Source organism: Amphiura filiformis, chromosome 19 (genome assembly GCF_039555335.1).
Source record: "Amphiura filiformis chromosome 19, Afil_fr2py, whole genome shotgun sequence".
NCBI lineage: Eukaryota > Metazoa > Echinodermata > Ophiuroidea > Amphilepidida > Amphiuridae > Amphiura > Amphiura filiformis.
The window spans coordinates 24,198,288-24,221,517 of NC_092646.1; the positions used below are offsets into that span (position 1 = coordinate 24,198,288).

Sequence of the window (23,230 nt, forward strand, 5' to 3'; positions counted from 1 at the left end):
GCAATCGACCGCTAGATAGCTCAGTGGTGAACTACAAACTCAAAATGGAGCGATGTATTCAATTCGATTGAAATTGATATTCTATTATTGACGCAGATAAAGAAAGTGGCATATAGTGTGTATTGTATGACTTGTGATTTAATTTTCTAATACATGTGTTCCTTTATAGAATTGGAATTCTCAAACAGTTGAATATATCACAATTTTTATTTTGAAGATCAAAATTGTTACTTATAAAATGCAGTAAAATATATCCACAGCAAAATACCGGTCCCCGCTAATTAGTGTATTTAATTTCCAGTTAGTGTATTAAAAATAAAACCTGGGATTTACCTGACAACAAATCAAATTTTCTTGTAATAGAAATATCATATGGGATACTGATCATGCGCAAATCGTAAAAACATAGAATAGAAACTGTGTGGCAGGCTCTGTGGAATCTCATATCGTGTGTAAAATGGTATGCTTAGCCTGAGTCGCTCGGCCTATCTCGAACAAAATCGCCATGTGTAGCTGTTGAAAAATGAGAGGATTCATCTTACTATCAAGGCAATTTTTGACACGAAGATATAGGGATGATGACGCTGTGCAGGGGGAGTGTGGATTTTAAATGGAATAGCCCAATGCATGTAACGTGTACAAGTATTGCAATCAAATTAAATATCATATCCAAAAAATCAAAATCAAATTTTATCTGTTTTTGAGTGAATCGTGCCCCAGCACACATTGGATGTAGAATAAATAGGATGTGCCTGGGCATCCAGGTCTCTCTTTGCTGTGAGGAGGTATGTAGAGAACATACCTTCTGATTTCACACCACCAAATAGTATTATACGGTCGTGCGTCCTGAATGCATTTCTCAGAAAAAACCTTGCATAGCCTAAAGTAAGCATTAAAATGAGTAGAAATTTACATAACTTTGGCTAAATTTGGAATGGATTAGTAATATCAAATCCTGCAAGTGTACCACAGATGGGAGAGATCGAGTATTTTTTAATGATAAAAGCAGTCGTTTCTGTACAGAAACACTGGCATGATTTTGGAGGTAAATTAGGTAATTCCCAGACATCATAGACTTCGAGGGCCAGTCGTAAAAAATAATGATGGTCAACCTATATTTTTTCCCAGTCAGAGGGATCAGGCTAGGGCTAATTTCAACCATCATAGCTGTCGCTAAGAACCGAGTCGCTCTTGCGAAGAAAAAATGATGTTTTCTTCAGGCGAATTTAGTACATATCTCTATGGGGATTTACTTGGTGGTGTGATATCTTCTAGCAGGCTCTTCCTCAGGCAAATTTGAGGTACGAACTTGAAACAAAAATAAATCCATTTTTGTGATTGGTGTTTCAGGTCACGATCCCGATCAGCATCGCCACCTTACCAGAGAGACTCCCGATCCAGATCACGCTCACCGCCTCCGCCACAACAGATGCGCAGGAGATCCAGATCAACATCACCATTCTATCAGAGACGCGGCTCTATGTCACCACCAGCTGCGTCATTCCAGAGACGTTCACGCTCAAGATCACCATCAAGAACGCCACCACGTGTGAGGAGAAAGTCGAGATCAAGGAGTCCTTCTCCATACCACGGAATGTAAGTTGGATGTTAATTTATTATGTAGATCTTCCTTATTTATAAAAATGGTTCTCTCCTTTTACTTCTTGCCCTTTTATGTAACTTCTCATGCAAGTCCAGAGGAGTCTGTTTGATTGACGCATATACCGTAAAACCCTGTCTACAAGCATATAGTGTGCTTCTGATGAAAGCTACATTAATCCAGTCGCCATTATGGAGTTTGAGCAAATAAATTACGGATCCAAGCATATACAAACAAGTATTATTTTAAGACCGATCTATTGTATTGGTATATTAACGCTTGCTTCGAATTAATTAAGCTTTTATAAAAAACACTATATATACTTGTAGACGGGGTTTTACGGTATGTATGAATTAGCAAACAAAACAGCATTGGGATATACCAAGTAAGTATTTACCATTGTAACAGGATCCGAATCGTAATCGACTCAGCCCCCCTGGTCAGCTAAACAAGTGGTGATGTGCTTCCTAATTCGTCGGCAGAGTGCAACACTATCGTAAGTGCAGTAGAATGAAATAGCTGCCATTTGCAATATTTCAATAAAAGTACTTTACTTTTAACCAATAACACTAGAAAAAACACCCAACGATATGTAAAGGTGATATCTTGGGGTTAGCTTAGTGGCCATCAGGAAAGTATACAGAACATGAACCCTTTACAATATTAGCATGATGAGGGTTTTACAAAAGGCAGCTATTACATTTGACTGCACTTACGATAGTGTTGCACTCTGTCAACGAATTGGTTTGACCTTTCGTGGACACAAGTTTCGAGATTGTGGAAATTGAAGTTGACTGTAAATACTGTTTAGAAAGCGGGTTGAAAGGCAAAGTTATTGGGTAAGGACAAGTAAGTTGGAGTAGCACATCAGTTTTAGTGGCACACTTTTTTCTAATATTCATCGTGTTTTAAAGTTCACATACCAAATATTACAGGATGAGCTCAGGAATATGCTTTGTGTGTGGGAAGATGGGACACATCGCAAGAAACTGCCCTGAAGGAGACATGGAAAGGCGGGGACGAAGCGTGAGAGAAACACCACGACGGGAGGAGAGAGTGTACAAACGACGTAGAAGCGGAAGTGAGGACGAGTTAGACACATTAAAGAGAAAGATACAAAGGGCAGAAGAAGACCTGAGAGAACAGAAAGAACAGAAGGCAGCAGAAGATAAGTGGGAGCGAGAAAAACGATACTTGGAGCAAAGGATAAGTGAAGCGGAAAGGAGGATTAAACAGCAAAAGGATGCAGAAAAGGAGGCAGAAAGAAAGTTAATGAAGGAATGTGAGGACAGATATAATAAGCCAGTAGTAGTGGAGGAGTCGAAAGAAAAGCCGCTGGAACAAGTGAAGAAAACTGAAGAAAGTAGCAGCAGTGAAGACAGTATACTGGGTTTGACTATTTATTGGAAGAAGAGGGGAGTCAAGAAGTACAAACTGGTGTAAAGAGTAAAGACGGAGTGTGGTTGGAGCGAGATAACTGAAAGAAGATAACCCTAGGATTACATATGTTAAAAATGTTGTAGAGTAAGATATATTTCTAAAAGTTGTGTATTATATAAAGTGCACTGTTGTATCAGTTGCTGCAAATGGATGTGTTTTTTAAAAAGTTATCACATACCGAGTGAGTTATGTGAAGGCGAGTTTTTTTATGTTGAGTTGTTTGGCGAGTTGTTTGCATACTGTCATGCTGTGGTGAAATACACGCAAGAATCCAAATTTATCACTATATTATTTTTGTGTGGAGTAACCAATGGTAGCCGAGATTTTGATACTATCGTACTTCACACACCGTGCACAGTTATGAGCAGACATTCGAAGATATTGATCGTCTATCCTTTCTCAGTATTTCATATTATTGATGTTTATTATTGCAACATTACAAAATGTGATGCTCAAGAGTAAACTTATGTTGAGCAGTCCTACCAAAAGGAAAGTGTCACAAGGAGAGTTTTAAAAAGGAGAGTTTTCATAAGGAGAGTTTTCAGTGTCGGGAGCTGTCGTCGGTTGCATTCTGTCATGAGCCAAAGAGAGTTTTCGGAAGGCGAGTTAGCAACAAAGAGAATGCACGCTATCAGAGGGGTTTGTCAGTTTAATTCTGTGTGGAGGAATTATCGCAGAAGAGAGTGCATGACTGCATGCTATCAGAGGGGTTCGTCGGAAGTCGAGTTAGCAACAAGGAGAATGCATTGCACGCTATCAGAGGGATTCGTCGATTGCATTCTGTGTGGAGGAATTATCGCAGAAGAGAGTGCATGCTATCAGAGGGGTTCGTCGGTTGCACTCTGTGAGGAGTTATTGGAGAGAAGAGTGCACGCTATCAGAAGAGTATCGTCGGTTACACTCTGTGAGGAACAGGGAGAGTTACCAGATGGGGAGTATACGCTGTCATGGAGTTTGTCGGTAGCCGGAGTTGGAAGCCATTGAGTTTGCGACGGGGAGCTAATTGGAAGTGCAGCATTAAGTTTCAGCTTTTCAGCATGGCTTTTCAATTTTCAGTACTTTTGAACCAAAACAATTGGGTAATGGTGAATCCAACGGACGAGGACACAAAACACATCAACGATCAATAAATGATACAAGAGGATACCTTGAATAGGAACAACAGGAAAGAAAAAGAGCAAGGTACACAACTTGTGGGGAAACAAGTAAAATACAGACTAGACAATATGCAGGGGGACAAAAACAGAAGTAGGCAAAGTTCGATAGCCAAAAATTACCTGTTCCAAGGCCCACAGAATTGCTAAACCTGCAAAAATAACAAGGATCAATGGGAATACAAAGGTGCAGTAGAAACAGACACAATAAACCAATCAGTGTAGGCACAAGAACAGGCAAAGTTTGATGGCCAAAAATTGCCAATTGCCAATACCTGAATGGGTAACTCCATTTGAAATCTGCACCCCTGTGTGGGAGATTAAGGTCATGTCTTTCATAGGGGGTGTATGGAATACCCCATTCTATGTTCCTTTATCTTTACATTGAATTGCAGTGTTATATTGCATGGCAGATATAAAATGTTTAAGTTTAAATTCCGTAAAACTGTAAATAATGAGCACCCCATTATAATGACTGAAGCACATGGGTGCTAATTGGGTTGATTTCGGTATTAGAAAATTTATGTTTTTTACAGTAAATTTAAATATAATGATCTACCATGGTCAAATGTATCTTAATTTAGCTTTTTGATCAACAAGTGTAGAAATTAACCCCCTGAGCACTACCTGCTGATCTAACATTGCCTCTGATTGGTCAATTACACGATGTCTTCATTTCAAAGATTTAAGATAAATAGTGCCATCATTGTTCAACTTTCCTTACAAATGACTCTGTTTTACATGCAATCAAACAATCGTGTTACAGTGTATTGCAATCCTGGACACTGGAATTCATGATTATTTGTATTATTTTATCCCTTGCAGTCAAGCGTTTTATCAGACACATGAAGGCAAGCTGGGAGAAGATAACAAGGGAGCTATGCTGATGAAGAAAATGGGTAAGTTTACATCTGAAATGCCAATCCTATAACAGGGCTGTCAACTTTTTTGAATTGTGTGACGTGAGACACTGATGAACAGTAGCGTACTGGAATGGAATTATTGTTTGCCCTGACTACAATGTTCATTTTGACCCATGATTATTTGAGCCATAGTGCTCGAGAATCTAAAAAGTGGGGGGGGGGGGCAACTATTTATTTTTACAATGTATGAGATTTTAATTATTTTGCAGCTCTTGGCGTGAGATTTACTATCTTGGCGTGAGATTATGCTACCTTGGCGTGAGACCGTGAAAAAGTGCTCAAATGCGCCCAATGTGTGAGAGTTGACAGCCCTGCTTATATACAGGAAACCTTTCTCTTTTGACAACCAAGTATAGAGGAAATTTCTTTCTATATGTTTGGAAATTTAATCCAAGACCTAGCTGAATACTTTCACTGTAGAAGTGACGTCATAATCGGATGAACTACCAGAGCAATAGATGAATACAATTTTTGACTATATCGCCCTGCACAACAAGCAGGTTGCACTCATCACCTGTGTATGTCTGCAATTGACTACAATACCGCTCTTTGCAAAGATACTAATCTTACATCTGTTTGTAATATATGTTTGCTTAAAACTCCATTCCTTCTTTACCTTTTCTCCTATTCCAGGTTGGTCAGGTAAAGGTCTGGGAGCCAAGGAGCAAGGCATAGTGGACCCCATCCAAGGAGGAGAGGTTCGCGACAAGATGGACATGTATAAAGGAGTCGGTGTCTCTATGAACGACCCATTTGAAAGTTTCCGCAAGACTAAGAGTCAGACATTTATCAATCGCATGAGATCTAGAGACGGTACCTCATGATGAGGAGGTTTTAAGTTGACATGGCTATTCCATTTAAAAGCCACACTACCCCTGTGGAGGATTTTGGAAATATCTGCCACAGGGGCAGTATGAATTTCAAATGGAATAAGCACATTAGGCAGCTCCATTTGAATTTCATACACCCTCTGAGAAAGATTCAATCTGAATCTTCCACAGAGGGAAGGTGGGTTTCAATTGGAGTTGGCTAATGTGCAAATTCCATTTGAAAGTCATACTCCCCCTGTGGAAGATATTTCCAAAATCTTCCACAGGAGGAGTGTGGATTTTAAAAGGAAGAGCCCAATTCTGACATAGCATGCCAAAATGGCAAAACTGACTTTTGATTTAAAACTCTCAAAATAGCTCAACTTTGGGTAACTTTCTGTCTGCAATTCGCTAGACTTTCTTCAGCCCCTAATAAACACATGGGGGCGCTGTTGGATGTGCTATTGAGACTCAGCACCGTCAGAGGGTGCAGGACATCTCACTAGCGAGGTGTAAATTTTTTGATTATTTCTACATAATGGAAAAGCAAAGTGTGTGGGAACCGTAAGCACAAGTCAGGAACTGGTAGTCCAATTTGAATGAGATTTCAGTATATTGCAGCCTGTTTTATGTGCAAAAAAAAAAGATATTGCTTCACATACATTTAACTGTGTATAATTGTGTCACTTGTCAACAACTTTGTACTTTTCATGGAAACCGCTGTAGTTTGGTTCTGGTTCAAGGGTGAAAATAAGTGGAAGACAGGAGCCGTTTGGCCCCAGAAACTCTGAAATGGCCCTGGTTCCATCTCAATTTTAGTTGACCAGGGGACACTTTTCTCACAAAACTGGCCCCCTGGATAGTGAACCAAATATCAAATTCAAATGCCCAACCACAAATCTGCCAGCATAAAAATGTGCCAAAGATTAATGAAGCTGTGAATATGACCAAAAGTGGCAATTATCAATTAGGCCTAAAAATAAATTGTTTGCTTGTCCATAGATCACTTTCAGAAATTGGGTCAGTCGGTCTGAAGTTTTTTTCCCCTTATATCCTTTTTTTTCCAAGTACATGTACTAAAAGCATAATGTGAAGAACTTTGTATGTAAAAATATTGTGACTTTTTTGGGAAAATTGTAAATTAAAAAAAAAAAAAGTTAAACGGTCGGGACAGCCGAGACAGTCAGTAGGACACAGCCAAGCAAACAACTTTAGGGGACCTTGGTGAGTGAGCAATGGTTTTTGCTCACTTTTGTTTAGATAGTGAACATGACTATACAATTTACTTTCTTGTTGCAAAAATTTCAAACCTATTTTTAGACATGACTTTACCACTCAAGATCTTTGTGTGTTAAATGTATCACAAATATTTTGACTTTCACAATACATAAACTGTAGTACAGACCAGTCAGCACAGCACAATGTGTGAAGAACATTATTGTAAAGACACAAAATGTAAGATCAAGTATTTTATTTACAATACCATAACATACATTATATCAAGGGGTCAGTGACACAAAGACATAACTCCATTTTGGCCAATCTGAGAATAATGGTCCACATTGACTTATGTAGTTTTAACTTAAAAGTCTATGTTTCACTGGCCATTGATTTAAATGGGGTGCTAAATGGAGTAACTTCTGTGTTTATTGGAGAGTGCTCATGTTTCTGTAAATTTTGATATCAAAATCTCATTTTCGCAAAAAATGGAGTTACATCTTTATGTCACTTACCCCTCATGTGAGATTACATGCCTCATTGTAATTAGTCCTTTAGTGCAAAAATATTTGATCATGTCAGTTGAAATTAAATTCAAATTCACTTTTGTTTCATGTTAGTATAAGTACAGGGTGGATTTTGGTTGAACTTAACAACCTTACATGTGAGGAAATGACCTTAATCCCCATACAGGGCGTGTAGATTTCAAATGGAGACGCCCATTCAGGCAACCCCATTTGAAATTCACACTCCCTGTGTTGAAGATTAAGGTTATGTCTTCCATAGGGGGTGTATGGATTGGGACTTGAGGAACCCAATGTGGTATGGAATAAAACTTAAGCATCAGCTTCCATTTGAGACTATTCACTACTTGCACGGTTCCGCCATTATGTACTATGTGCAAGGAGAGCCTCGAACTGACATCAGATGAAAGGAATAATTACATAACTTTAAACACAATGTAATATGACTGGTTCGCTCCTCATTCATGTGTGATGCCAGTTTGAGGCTCTCCTCAGGCATTGTGCATAATGGCTGAACCATGCAATTAGTGAATATAAGTTTGTACCATATCTATTCTGTGGGTGGGTATTGGTGTTGTGTACATTTCAATTGCAAATTATCAGTGGAATCAAACAAGAGGAAGTTACTTACTTGATTTACCGGTTAATTTACACACTTAAAATTAAATTAAATTCCATGGCCGAGTGTTGGTTTTTCCGAAATTGAATTTGGAGTGAACAACATCGCTATGTAGCTTCCTTCACAGCCGGTTTCTGTCATTCATAATAAACTGTGAGCAACATGCAGTTTGGGCCCCCGAGACTAGAAATAGCCCGGATGTCGGACCGACAGAATAAAGTTTTTGTAAGTTGTTTTTTTGGCCCACCCTATACATTTCCTGTGTTTATTATTTGATTTTCTGACTTGGCCAAGCTATAATAATCCAACGTCTTTGCGGGCATTTTCACGTTGTAACAGATGTCATGTTTTCAGTTCCACACAGCAATTTTCAGTTCAAGTAATTAGCTTTCTTCAGGACTTTATACTCCCTATTTTTTCTGCAGAAGAGCTGGTGGAAAATTAGTCGGAATCTGTCGCAACAGGCAAACACCGGCAAGACGTTGGACTAATTTATTGATGTGTTCATAATTATGTTGAAATGTCACTCTCAGAACTTCTCGTCAAATGCCAGATGAAATAAATTATTCTCCTGTGTGAGAATTTTTTGTAAATTATTCAAGTTGCAGTGAATCATTTTATCCATGCATGACTACATGTACATATCGTTATGAATTTGGCAGACAGCCGAATACAGATTCGGCTTTTGGTAAAATTTGAATTAGCGAACAAGAGATTAATGCTTTAGCAATGGAGGGCAGCATATCAATATTTAACAGAGATAAGACGATAACAGCATTTATAAGTAAGCAAAAGAGGGTGGCATAGAGGGTTAGCTGACGGTGCATCACAGTACAGTCAACGATAATAGCCATTAGAAAATTGATACGCTGCCCTCTATATAGGTATAAAGCATTGATCCATTGTTCACTAATTCAAAAATAATGCATGCGTAACATGAATTTACCAACAGGCGAATCCGGATTTGGCCGTTTGCCGAATTCATAACAATATTATTTAGTATTACTATTCGTTCAACTTCTTCGGTGAAGCATAAGTATGGTATGGAAAATGTGTGTGTGTGCATTGTCATACCAAACCCAAGGTGGTGCTATCTGCTGGGTATGACACGCTGTACATGATAATTTCCGTGCCAGTAATCGATCCTACTAATTCATTATTCAATGATTTACTATTATGTTTTTAGGATGGTTTTACAATGCTAAATCCATTAATCTTTGCAAAAACTAAGAATTTTGTATTCAAAATAGACCTGCTCCCATTCGGAAACAATCTGTGTATGCCGTAAATGTAGTGGCGCTATGGGCTCCCTTGACATAACTGGAATTTTAGACACAAACTAAAAGTGCCCTCCCACAAAAATTCCACCAGCAAATAAGGGCACGTACCCTTAATTCTTGTTGGGATTTATAGAGGAGGGAGCTCTCTATTTGTACATGAAATTTACCCCAAGGCAAAGGAGCCCAGGTTCGCCATTAGGCAAACCTTTACGGTATGTGTACATCCATATCAGAAGGATACACTTGTTTAATAGCTACTACTATGTGTCTCATTTCACATAATAGCTAGGAATAAATACCAGACTCCTCTCAAGTGGAGGTCACTTCAAAATCATCCCCAAGTCACATGTGACTTGGGGATGATTTTTAGCAGCCGACAAGTGCATCCTTTTATTTACACTTACATAGTACTCTATCACTAAATATAAAGTACACGTCACTCCATGACTATAAAATATAAGAATTTCTCAGGTTTCTCATCTTTTCAAGTCACATTATCCCAGGGTTGGACTTCGGGTGAATCTGTGAATGTATCCTACTTGCAAAAGGTTCTTGTATGATTTGTGTGGATCAAAAATTGATTCTGATCAATGTTCAAAATTAAAACGGATAAGTTGTCAGAATAAAAAAATGGCTATTACAAAACTCATTTTACATCTTGCCGGACACGCTGCCCAGCTGGTAAGAATTTTTTATTGTGTGACGACCAGATACGGCTGGATATTCATGGAAAGCTGCTTCCTGTGAAACTGAGAATCATCCCAGCTAAGTGCTATCTTCATGGACTAAAAAGATACAGACAAACTCCAAACAGTCAGTCTCGGCATCGCCTGGTAATGAGGGCCGATTGATCCATGAAGTGCGTCAGACAAAACTGCTACTCGCTTTTTTACGGTCTTTTCACACAAATGCGAAGACACGCAACTTGGGTGTTTCTTTGTTCAACATTGGCATGGACCATCAGCTCAATTGAAGTGTACTGTTCCAAAACTAGCTCAGTTCACCAGCACTTCTTAGTCATTAACATTATTGCATTACCGTAAAACCGCGTCTACAAGCATAATAGTGTTTTTTATGAAAGCTAAATTAATTCGAAGCAAGCGTAAATATACCAATACAATAGATTGATCTTAAATAATACTTGTTTGCATATGCTTGGATCCGTAATTTATTTGTTCGAACTCCATAATGGTGCCTGGATTAATGTAGCTTTCATCAGAAGCACTCTATATGCTTGTAGATGGGGTTTTGCGGTATTAGTCATGTTTTCTTGAATTTGAATATTGATTCTAGTAATTGAGGAATACTCATAGTCACAGTTAAAATTATAATTCCAAAAAACAACCATCTGAAAATATTGGCTACACAGTAATATATGTGCTGGTGAAGTGATGAAGTTTTGAAAAGCACTTTAACATTTGAAGAGCGTGTCCCTGTGTCTCCACCACTTTCGACACATTGTCATAAAATATAAATATTGTTGTTTATGTCAAGGTCACGTTATGAAAAGTGTATACCCTCTGCATTGAAACTTTGTAATAACCTGAAAAAAAAATGGAAAACAAAAATGCATCAGTCATCTGTTGTCTCAGAACATCTTATAGACTCTCGAAATATAAAAATCATCAAAAAGGACAAACAAAGCTCTTAACAGGAAGATCAAGGAATCCATAGCAACAAAGGAAGAATAAGTTAAGTTAAACAGACAGGCCAAGATCTACCGAAAATTTACGAAAAAATTTGATCTAGAAACACCTAAACCATGCAGTTGTGAAGAAGACAATCGGCCAGTTACTTCTGCCTGAGGATGGTAACATGTCATTACCGAAAACATTGACAAGGTAAAGGAAAAGTTTCTGTTAAAAGTTTTAAAACTACCATACTGACGCGAGTATAGTCCCACCCCATTTTTGGGTGAACATTTTACAAAATTGGGGGTGGGACTATACTCAATTAAAAAAAAAAAAAAAAAATACAAATTCAATGCATTTTGAAATCATTAATAGAGTATGACATGAGTACAAATTTATTCAAAACACATAGGCCTACAATATTTTTTTTTAATCAACCATGAATGATCCTAGCATTTAGGTCTAGGTCCAGGGACACTCAAAAGCCGAAAAAATAAATAACTTAAAATTTTTTTTTTTTTAATTTCTGACATTTTTGAAAATTTGGGGGTGGGACTTTACTCAAAGGTGGGACTATACTCGCGTCAGTACGGTACTTCTGTTCACATTAGTGATCATCAAGACTGGAACAGCTGAATTCTAACTTAGTTGTACATACATAGCCAATGAATGTCTTGCTCATATTCATCAGTTTAAAATTGTTGTGATCACTGTATACAAGGATTTAGGGTTTCTCTACCAGAAGTCAATTTGTGCCGAAATTCCTTCCCACAATGCAATATGCGTATTGCATAACAAAGAATATGGATTAATCTCCGAACTGTATCTATTGTTATGCAAAATAGCTATTGCATTGTGGGAAGGAATTTCGGCACAAATTGACTTCCGGTAGAGAAACCCTAAATCCGCATATTGATTGACTGATTGTTAGTTTGTTTGAATGACTGATATATTGATTTTATTTGATTGATTGATTGATTGATAGCTACCTGAGGAAATCATCAATGTCCATCATTCTTGCTCTCATCTTATCAAACTCATTCTTCTCTAATATGTCCATCACCTTTTGCTTCATGTCAAAACTCTCATCAATAAGCTATTGAGGACAAATATAAAAATATAAGAATAATTAATGATTCAATCTTGTTTCACCGTTGTTCATCACCGTTTAATAACGATACTTCCACGTTGCCTGTGTGATCTTCACGATGAGCAAAGTAAACCATGCAGACACGCCAAATGCGAGTTGTTATAGTGAGGGAGAGAGAGCTCTGGGAAGGCTGTCTGCTGGAATTAATTCATGCAAGTGTAATTGTTTTCTCATCAAAATTTTAATTGTGGGGTCAAGCTTATTATCACCACTGAGCATTGAATAATAATTGAAACATATCCATCATGCAGATGGTAAAGTAGGAGGTTTTTCTATGTCGAAATAATAGATGTTAAAATTTGTGTGCAATGACTATGGGATCATGGATGATCTAGCAAAGATGGTGGCTCATCATGGGAGTTGTCTGTCAGAAAAAAGATGGCTTTTGATGTCTACTTTTTTTGTACGGGATAATAAATCCAGGGAAAATGCTCACATAATTACCTCATTTTTAACTGAGCAATGTATTCTGTAGTTTTTCTCCAGCATATCCATAACAGATTTATTCCTGTCAGAAAAAAAAGCAAAACATGCTTATGATTTGTCTGAGTTTTATTTGGCAGATACATGGAAAACACAGTAACTTGAGATAATACAAAAGAGTTCATATTCATGTCTTTTGATTTTGTTCATTTTTAAAAGCCCTTCTCATATGTATGGTTTGATGATAGCATGTCTAATATCCCTCAAAATCTAATATCCCCGGTTCAAGCCCCAAACTATATTGTGTGTCTTCTGCCCTTGGAGGCACTTTACCATCATTTGCTCCTGCACACTTGCTTATGCTGGGAAGGTCATTAATTACCCAATTTGCAAATAAGGATTTTACAAATTTAGGCAAACATAAGGTACAAATAGTTATGTTAATACTTACTTAAAAGCTGCTCCTAACGTCTTATTTTTCCTAACAAACCCTATTCTTACTAAACCATCCCATTCCTGCAATGTAACACAACAGAGGAAAATAGTTAAAAACTCAACAAAATACATCTTGAAACTAAGGTAAATTCTTCTTGATCCATTGACCAATTGTGACACGATCTGGTCCATGGGGGAGCCAAAGGTGGCAACTTTGAAATTGAGATAAATTCAAAATCACTAATCACTTTTCCAAAAAGGTGGGAATGTGAAACAAATTTTTGATTCAATGAGGCCTTACGAACAAGGTATATTTTATACTTTTGCTGTTATCAGTAGAGTATAGGAGAAAACCACCTCAAAAATAAAATCATGTTTATGACACAAACAACTTTCCAGATATGACTGATTTTGTTAAAGGAGTAAAGGACATTTTTGTCTTATTGCTATTTTGAGATAGGTCAATTAGTTTTCATAGGGCAGGCAATCAACTCAACTTAACAAAACTTGTTTCAGATAAAGCAAGCATGTACTCTGAAAAACTGTAATGCTGACAATAGAATTAAGGATGGGTAATAGATTCAACTTGTTTTCAATAAGGCAAGCACAGAACATGATACATTGTCAAAAACTTTGCTTGAACTTTGGGGCAGAATGCAGGTTCTAGAGTAAAATCAACTCTTTTGGTACGTGTTAACTGACTTCTTCTAGACTTTTGAGACCGAATGCAGATAACAAACCCAGATATGACCTAGAATATCTTACCTGAAAGTTGATTGGTGGAGGTGGATTACGAGGCTCTATTCTCACTACAGCTGACTCGACTTTAGGAGGTGGACGAAAGTTGTTTTTACCAACCTTGACAAGAAAAACGCAAAAATATTGAATAGATATGAATAAACTTAAGATAAACCTAAGCAAAGTCTCATGTTCAGGTTCACAGCTTATCAGTCATCAACTTATTCTACATTAAACAAAAGGAAATGTTTTTACAAGGAATATACGCTCACTGTCAACTTATACTGTTGCCGACTAGCTGCAGATTGCTCAAGTAGCCAATCAGAGGCACTGCCTATAATTACATGATGTATGCTTTAAAATGCAAATCTTGTAAAAGGGACTATGCCCTTGAGTTCAAATATTTATAGCATCATGGCCATGGTTTGGATACAAGGTATACATTTAGATGTTATGTTAAGCTAGCTATTTCCAAGTCATTTTCTGAATTTAAGATGGTTAAACAGTGTGGTGAATTGTGACTGAGTATAAACATTTACCTTCATTAAGTGGTCTACCCTGGCTAGTAATTGTGTATTTATGGACAATCTACAGTACAGCTTATCTCCTGGTTTAGCCACCAGACGTAGTGCAAATTCCTGTTGGAACATCAGAACTGCACATCTACAAGTAAATATAAAAATATTGCAATCATTAGTTATTTGTCTCACAGTTATTGGTTTCAGGACTGTGGAACTTGTAGTGCATGAGTTCTAGAGCAAGATCGCATCACATCTAGTTGGGTCAGAACGACTAGAGAGTTGCCAGGGCATCAAGTTGCCATGCCTGTCATTTGTGCAATAGTTCCAATTTGGTTTGATCCTTCATGTAATTATTTTGTGTAAGCTAACCCTAACCCTAATCCTAACCCTAATTTTGTGTAAAAACATGAACATTTACACTACTGGATCATTCTCCATTTCAAGTTACAACTGCACATGTCAACAAGTTCTGATTCCCTCCTGAATATCACTGACTGAATACAATTTTCAAAAACCAAAGCTTGAAGTTTTAACATCTAGTTTCAAATCCAGAACTATGCATTGCATGTCCTTAAAAAGTGCCCATGCAAAGTCATGAAGTGGTCACATTCGGTCATGACATTATTATCAAGCAGTCAAGTTAGCTCAATTGATAAGGAGTTTGGCTATGGTGCTAGATGTTGTGAGTTCGAACCCTGGTGGTGGTTAGTATGCTCTCTCTGGTTAAAAATTGAATTAGCTTGAAATACCTCAGAACAAGGAATTTCTGCTAACTCTCTTGTTGCAACCCATACAAAACCTGACGAGTTTTGATCCCAGCTCCGAAGGTCAATTGTGGGATGTCTAGGGTGTGTACTTCTTAGCTACAAGTCCCTGTGTTGTTGTTTATATGGTTTACGGAATGATATGGGGCTGTAGTGGTCAGCGACAACCTGTGTAAAGTGTGCTGAGGCATTGTGCCTGTACGTAGTGCACTATAAATCATTGCACCTTTTGTGTACTAACACTCAATATTAAAAGAACTATACCTGAATAGAGGTCTGTGTAGCAGGAGCTTGAATACAAATGGAGATGAGATTTGGTATGGTAGATTAGCAACACAGACATCAAAGAATGGCAGGTCTGTCTTTAACACATCACCAACTACCATCTGTAATTTGTTAGCATATGGTCTGTAAGAAAGAAAAAAATCATCAACATATTCATTTGTAGAAAATGCAGAGGTTGTTATTGTAGGACAGGGATATCCAAAAAGGTTCTAAGCTAAGCTAAGACCCCCCCCCCCCCCCAGGGGACTCTTGATTTTGGTTTAAACCATACCCAAAAAATGTACCAAATTTGACGAAAAACAGACCCACAAATATACAAATTTTTCAGGGCTTGTGGAAATGGGGCCAGACAACATTATACATGATCACATCATCAATGAATGCCCTTTTTTTTTTCGCCTGCCAAATGGAATGAAAGCACTCCTTGAAGTTGATGCTGAAACAAGTGAACGGCTGTTCAAAAAGCACCCAGAGATTAAACTATCTCCCAGTTTTTAAGTTTCACACGCAAGTAGGAAGAAGAAGCAAAAATATGCGATTACTTACGTTCCTTGAACTCTCTTTTGCAGCTCAGCTACTAGTCTGGGATCAATTTCACAAGCAACAACCTGAAAGTGTAAGATAAACACAAACACAGTGAGCTATTACATTTGAAATACCCTGTGGAAGATTTAGGAAACATCTCCTACAGAGGGAGTATGTTTTTGAAATGGAATTGGCTATGTTAATCATTTTGAAATTCATTATCCCCTTGTATACGTGACACATCTGGTCCGTGGGGGCCAAAGGAGGCATTTTTGAAAATTGAGTTACTTTAATTATTACATTATACAAACAATAGGCTATTATTTACTGAAAACACCAAAGGTCAAGCATACTTGGTTCTAAAGTTATGACGCTTTTTGATGTCTATTTTCTTATGTATTGTATTGTTTTTTTACTCCATATTTGTATCATTATCTCAGTTTTAAATTTGCCGCCTTTAGCCCCCATGGACCAGATCGTATCACATATGGCTTTACCCTCTTATCTTTCATAACTGGAGTGAGCATTATTCAAATGGAAGTTATTCAATTGTTAATTATATTTGAAGCCCATACCCCCTCTTCGGAAGACTTTAGCTAAATCTTCCACAGAGGGAGTGTGAATAACCCAATACCAATGCTTTATACTTGTTGTTATGTTGCTGAGTGATTTGAAAATAATTAAGAGTACTTCAAAGATGATTTGTGATGATTACTGAATGATCTGTTACCTTTTTTGCTTTGTCTAGCATCTTGACTGTCATATTACCAGTACCAGGACCCACTTCTAGCACTGTGTCCATGCTTCGTAGCGCAGCCTGTACAAAAAACAAGACATAAATAACATGGATTCATTAAACAATACAGGCAAAACTTTACAATAAATACCCAAGAGAATATTGGATTAGCATTAGGATTAGAATTAGGTGAGGATTACGGTATGATTAAGAAATTATTTAGGATATGGATTGTTTGGAGGTGACCACCCTATTTAAGTTGCTCCACAGTGAAAAGACAGTATATGGCGTTATGTTGCAGAAAACTATACGTGTTTCTCTAGATGAAAATTAAAGGATATCACTCCACTGAATTGTTGCATCAAAATCTATCCGATTCTATGGCCAAGGGAGCATTTTGAGCAATTTTGGAAAATTACCTCAAATGACCTTTGACCTGTTACCTTAGACCGAGGAAATAACTAGAATCATAGGTTACTATACTTGGAGCCAGAGTTTACCAGTTTGCGTCTGAGGTTCAACTCCCTACAACCTGTGATTGGTTAACCCCATGAGAACTACCTGCCTATTGGTCAAAAAGATGTTTTCATTATCAATTGCACCAATCAGCAACATTGTTAGAATAATTTCACCACGCAAAGAAATTGGGATGAATTATTTGCAAAGCTCTGTTCTGATTGGTGATTAAAATAAAGATTATCATGTAATTGACCAATCAGAGGCAATGTTAGATCAGCAGGTAGTGCTCAGAGGATTAATAGAGTGGAAAGGTACAGGCGATTCATCCAGAGAAAAGGAATTGCACAAAATGGTGAACAATTACGATACTTTTACAAGGCAAAACAACACTTTTTTAGGCATTGTTGACATGGTGAATGACGGAAAGAAAGTTTCCAATTATTAACCCTAACCCTACCTGAAATATTTTGGCATTAAAATGCATGTAAATATGTAAAAGTGAATCTCACTAAAAAGTTATCTTAAAATATTTAGAGAACTAAAACTCACTATATCTCACTGTGAGATTTAGTAAGTTTTAGCATTTACAACCATATAGTATGTGCACTGTACAGTATATTTAGTTTGTTGACTTCCAAGACTCACTAAATCTCTCTGGCACTAACTGAATCTCACTAAAACTCACTCTTAATATATCATATGATCTATAGGCACTAACTGAATCTCATTAAATCTCAATCTTAACATATGATCTATAGGCACTAACTGAATCTCACTAAATCTCACTCTTAAAACATATGATCTATAGACACTCACTGAATCTCACTAAATCTCACTCTTAACATATGATCTATACGCACTAACTGAATCTTACTAAATCTCACTCTTAACATACATGTATGATCTATAGGCACTAACTGAATCTCACTAAATCTCACTCTTAACATGATATATATAGGCACTAACTGAATCTCACTAAAACTCACTCTTAACATGTGATCTATAGGCACTAACTGAAGCTCACTAAATAAAACATATGATCTATAGGCACTCACTGAATCTCACTAAATCTCACTCTTAACATATGATCTATCTCACTAAATCTCACTCTTAACATAGGCACTAACTGAATCTCACTAAATCTCACTATTAACATATGATCTATAGGCACTCACTGAATCTCACTCTTAACATATGATCTATAGGCACTCACTGAATCTCACTAAATCTCACTCTTAAAAAATATGATCTATAGGCACTAACTGAATCTCACTAAATCTCACTCTTAACATATATATGATCTATAGGCACTCACTGAATCTCACTAAATCTCACTCTTAAAACATATGATCTAAAGGCACTCACTGAATCTCACTAAATCTCACTCTTTTAACATATGATCAATAGACACTAACTGAATCTCACTAAATCTCACTCTTAACATATGATCTATAATAGGCACTCACTGAATCTCACTAAATCTCACTCTTAAAAATATGATCTATAGGCACTAACTGAATCTCACTAAATCTCACTCTTAACATATATATGATCTATAGGCACTCACTGAATCTCACTAAATCTCACTCTTAACATATATATGATCTATAGGCACTCACTGAATCTCACTAAATCTCACTCTTAAAACATATGATCTAAAGGCACTCACTGAATCTCACTAAATCTCACTCTTTTAACATATGATCAATAGACACTAACTGAATCTCACTAAATCTCACTCTTAACATATGATCTATAATAGGCACTCACTGAATCTCACTAAATCTCACTCTTAAAACATATGATCTATAGGCACTCACTGAATCTTACTAAATCTCACTCTTAACATATGATCTATAGCCACTTAACTGAATCTCACTAAATCTCACTCTTAACATATGATCTATAGGCACTAACTGAATCTGTGCCCATCCACCACAAACTGGTCGTAAAGAATTGCAGCTTCAAACCTCACTATATCTCCCTATCTTTATCCAGTCTGCTGCTGAATCTCACTAAATCTCACTCAAAAAATGTTATTACACAACTGAATCTCACTAAATCTCACTATTGTTTTAACCGAATTACAACAGAAGCACTGAAGCTCACTTCTAACAAATATAGTTAGATAACCAAAACTCACAAAATCTCAGTGCATGAATTGTGTGCACCCTACAACTAAAGCTCACTATTTTGTTCTATGTACCTTGAAAACCAAACCTCACTATTAAAGCTCACTTTTTTTAATGAAAGTGGGCTTTAGTGAGACCTACCTAACTTTTGAGACAGTTTGTATTTGAAGGTGAAAAACACTGTTAAATGCTACGTTCAGAAATTTCACTCATACTCATCACAACAAATTGTTTCTGAGTTTGATTGACAGGTAATATCAGGAGCAAGCTAGAATCTTTATATCTGGCTCTGATTATACTCATGGACACTTGTGTCCAAGTTACATTGACAGGGGCATTATATACTTTGAAAGAGGGGCCATTTTAGAAACCTTAACCCAACCTTAACACATATAAATACACCCCACCAGCACCCACCCACCCTCCACATCAAGGGCTTAGGCAGCCAGCCGTGTAGGGAGTGTTTTACACACCCACATTTGTAAATTACACACCCAGTTTTTGCCCACATGGCCTATACTTTGTACACAAATCTTAAATTTACACACCCAGTTTTTTTAATTTACACAACACCCAAACCTTCAAATCTTGCCTAAGACCCTGCTCCACATCCATCCATATACAATGGATTGCTATTTATTGAAGACCGAATTAAAAAGACTAGTTTGCGTCTGACGTCAGGGCAACGGCGCGGTGTGATTGGTTGAGGACCTGCGCAGTACGACATGTTTGGTCTGGTTGACAGGGTATCAGACGCAAACCAGTCTTTTTAATTAGGTCTTCAATTATAATTATGTGGTCCTTCTAAAAAACTGATTTGGCCATCATCTAACCTTTATAATTATTTTCCCCAAAACTAATCTTGAGCAAAAACTAAAATCAGTCATCATCCATCCTGAAATTTAATATTTTGCTGATAAAGTCAAATTCAATTTCAATTAAACAAAGCACTAGTAAAATATCATATGTGACACAATCTGCTCCATGGGGACCAAATAAGGCATTTTTGAAAATTACTATGTAGGCTACCTTATAAACAAATTTGCTGCTTTCGGCTCCCATGGACCTGACCGTGTAACATATACATGTAGTTCACCTACCTTTTGTATGATTGCATCAACTATTAGCGGATTCTTCAAGATGTGCTGCCCAAAGTCAGTGTTAAATAAAATGCCTATGAAACAAGGAAAGATAATGTACGGTACTTAGTTGTTAAATGTGCAAAAGCAACAGTAACAGTAGCCTAACTCTTAAATGCCAATTACAATATCTGCCAATCTGTTGCAGTTAGGGGGCTGGCATTTTCTTCAGAAGGGGGGTCCCAAATATACTGGGGGAGTCATACATTTTTGGATTGAAAATTAGAGGGGTCATAAAATTTTTGATGACCAAAATGTAGGGAGTCACAAGATGACCACAGATATCAGAGAATGTGTTCATTTTATTCAAAAAGACTGATTTCAATAGGGTACAATTTTAGCCGTAAAAGTGAAAAGTAAGGCTGGCATTTTCGGGCGGGCTAGCGGGTACCCGCCCAAGATTACATTACCCGGGCAGTTTTTTATTTTTTCGGTTTTGTAGTGTCCCTGGACCTAGACCTAAATGCGAGGATCATTCATGGTTGACCTAAAAAAATTTAAAAAAATTCAAGATGTTTTGTATTTTTTAATATGAAAATTGATAATTTGTATTCATGTCATAGTCTATTAACCCTAACACCAGTAAAAACCACAAAATACCACGATGAAAAATTCATAACATGCATGCATCCCAGGGTCTGCGATGACGCAATCACCCGAAGTGTGATATGATCACGGAATTGCTGGCCGGGCAGCAATAACCCGAGCAGCTACCGGTCCGCGTTCGTTCGCTTGGCATGCGAGGGGTCTCAGGTTCGAATCCCGGGGGTGCCAAGTCAAAAATTCTTCTTCTTCTTGAAAAAATCGGATCTTCTCTGACTTCCGATACCAAAAAGCATGGGTCAGTGTTAGGGTTAAAATACATGTATTTTTCCAGATTAGAGTGTCCTTTACCCCTAACACCAGTAAAACCACAAAATACCACGATGAAAAATTCATAACATGCATGCATCCCAGGGTCTCATGGCGCAATCACCCGGTGTGATATGATCACGGAATTGCTGGCGGGCAGCAATAACCCGAGCAGCTACCGGTCCGCGTTAGTTAAACGCTTGGCATGCGAGGGTCTCAGGTTCGAATCCGGGGTGCCAAGTCAAAATTCTTCTTCTTCTTGAAAAATCGGATCTTCTCTGACTTCCGATACCAAAAAGCATGGGTCAGTGTTAGGGTTAATGATTTCAAAATGCATTGAACTATCTTGCGCAAATTTGACGCTAGAGTTCTCGAGTAACAAATGGTTTGCAATCATTTTTGGATCATTTTTGGAAACACATTCAAAGCACTTGTTGGAACTCCCATGTTTACGGTATATGCGGTATATCATTATGTAATCACGAAGGCACACGATTGTTAGACACAGCATAATCGAACAATCATCCCTCATGAATATGCGAGAATGCACTGGCACTGCATACAATTCAAGGGGACTTTTGACTGTTTTGACAGCTTGTCCACCTTATATCTTACTTTGGTGTTATGCTGAGCTGGGCAAGTCATACTGACGTATGACTTGCCCACACTGGGACGGTATATGACTGTTTGTTTGTACATCGGTAAGCGATATCTTCCAACCACCGGATCAAGAATTTAGGGTTCGGGTTAGGTTTAGGGTTAGGATTATGGTTAGGGAATCATTTTTGATCAGGTGGTTGGAATACATCGCTTACCGTAGTGTGCAGAGCACAGAGAACAAAATTACAGGCTTCCGAATTCTACAACTAAAATTTTAAGCTTACTCCATTTGAGCTTTGTAAGCTAATTTTTTCTACTCACCCTGTTTGTAAACCTCTTCATGGACCCGTGCCTTTTTCTCCGCCTTAACCTTCGGCATCTTGATAGACTTGTGCAAACTTTATACCGTCAAAACAAGTGAAACTTTTGATTTCTTGAGGCTAAAATCAAACACGTTTCTATATCCTGATATTGCGTAATGATTTGTTTACGATTGTAAACTTACAGGCGCACACCACTAGGAGCTAATAGTTCGAGAACGTGTAGTATAATTGGGGTGAAAGTAAACTACCCGCGGTATAATTGCTTTTAAATTTTCTCTTTCAATATCTTTCTTCTAATTAATTTCAGTCAAATACTAACAGTTTTACTTGAATTGTTTGACTATCCACTATCATCGTGGGTATGCTCCCCCGGAACTTTGAGGTGGTGGGTCTTTGGGCGTAGCGGTAGAAGGGGGGGGGCCTCTTTGGAGCTGCGAACAGTCAACTTTCTAGCTAGCTGCTAGCTGGTTGGCCAAAAAAATCTGAAATCATGAGGAAGCAATTCTTTTAAAGCTGAAATGATTAAAATCAAGGATCTTTCAGTGCTGTTTTGGTCAAAATTCAGGGTTTTTGGAGCTGCGTGCCAAAAACTCGGTCTTTGGCCGGGAAGCGGGGGGGTAGCATTCCTGTATTATTATTATCGGTCCTTTTCCATTGTGTCACCAATGATCAGGGCCTACGGGGGAAAACTGGTCACCATAAACGTGGGTATTTTTGTCAAAACACCCATTAAATAATGATCGGTCCCTAAAAAGGGAAACAGTAATATTCACATTATGCAAAATGTCCTGCTCACTACTGTATACTGACACTATAGGCCTAAATTTTTATTTAGTTCACTTGAACCCAAAATTTGGCATTATGCAAAGGGGGCCGAGGGGGAGCGACCACTAGAAATTTTGGTGGCTCGATGTCCATAGCCCCTAAAAGGAGGGGTGTTTTTTGGCATG

The 23,230-nt window shown here is 37.7% G+C and overlaps 2 protein-coding genes across 2 annotated transcripts in view; one reads left to right on the forward strand and one right to left on the reverse strand.

Moving 5' to 3' along the window:
• Positions 1-7,497, forward strand: part of LOC140141090 (calcium homeostasis endoplasmic reticulum protein-like) — a 43,346-nt gene extending 35,849 nt beyond the window's left edge. Inside the window, 3 exon segments of the mRNA XM_072162867.1 lie at positions 1,351-1,596; positions 5,020-5,093; positions 5,751-7,497. Coding sequence (XP_072018968.1) covers positions 1,351-1,596; positions 5,020-5,093; positions 5,751-5,941 — 511 coding nt within the window. The 3' untranslated portion in view covers positions 5,942-7,497.
• Positions 7,498-10,510: 3,013 nt separating this feature from the next.
• LOC140141091 (dimethyladenosine transferase-like) lies at positions 10,511-22,457 on the reverse strand. The gene is made up of 11 exons (XM_072162868.1): positions 22,279-22,457; positions 20,467-20,540; positions 16,770-16,856; positions 16,061-16,122; positions 15,494-15,637; positions 14,484-14,607; positions 13,972-14,064; positions 13,223-13,287; positions 12,793-12,856; positions 12,188-12,294; positions 10,511-11,110 (listed from the first exon to the last, which is right to left on the reverse strand). Exons 1-11 carry the CDS (start codon positions 22,334-22,336, stop codon positions 11,068-11,070), a joined length of 921 nt encoding a protein of 306 aa, XP_072018969.1. The 5' UTR covers positions 22,337-22,457; the 3' UTR covers positions 10,511-11,067.
• Between the last annotated feature and the right edge of the window lie 773 nt (positions 22,458-23,230).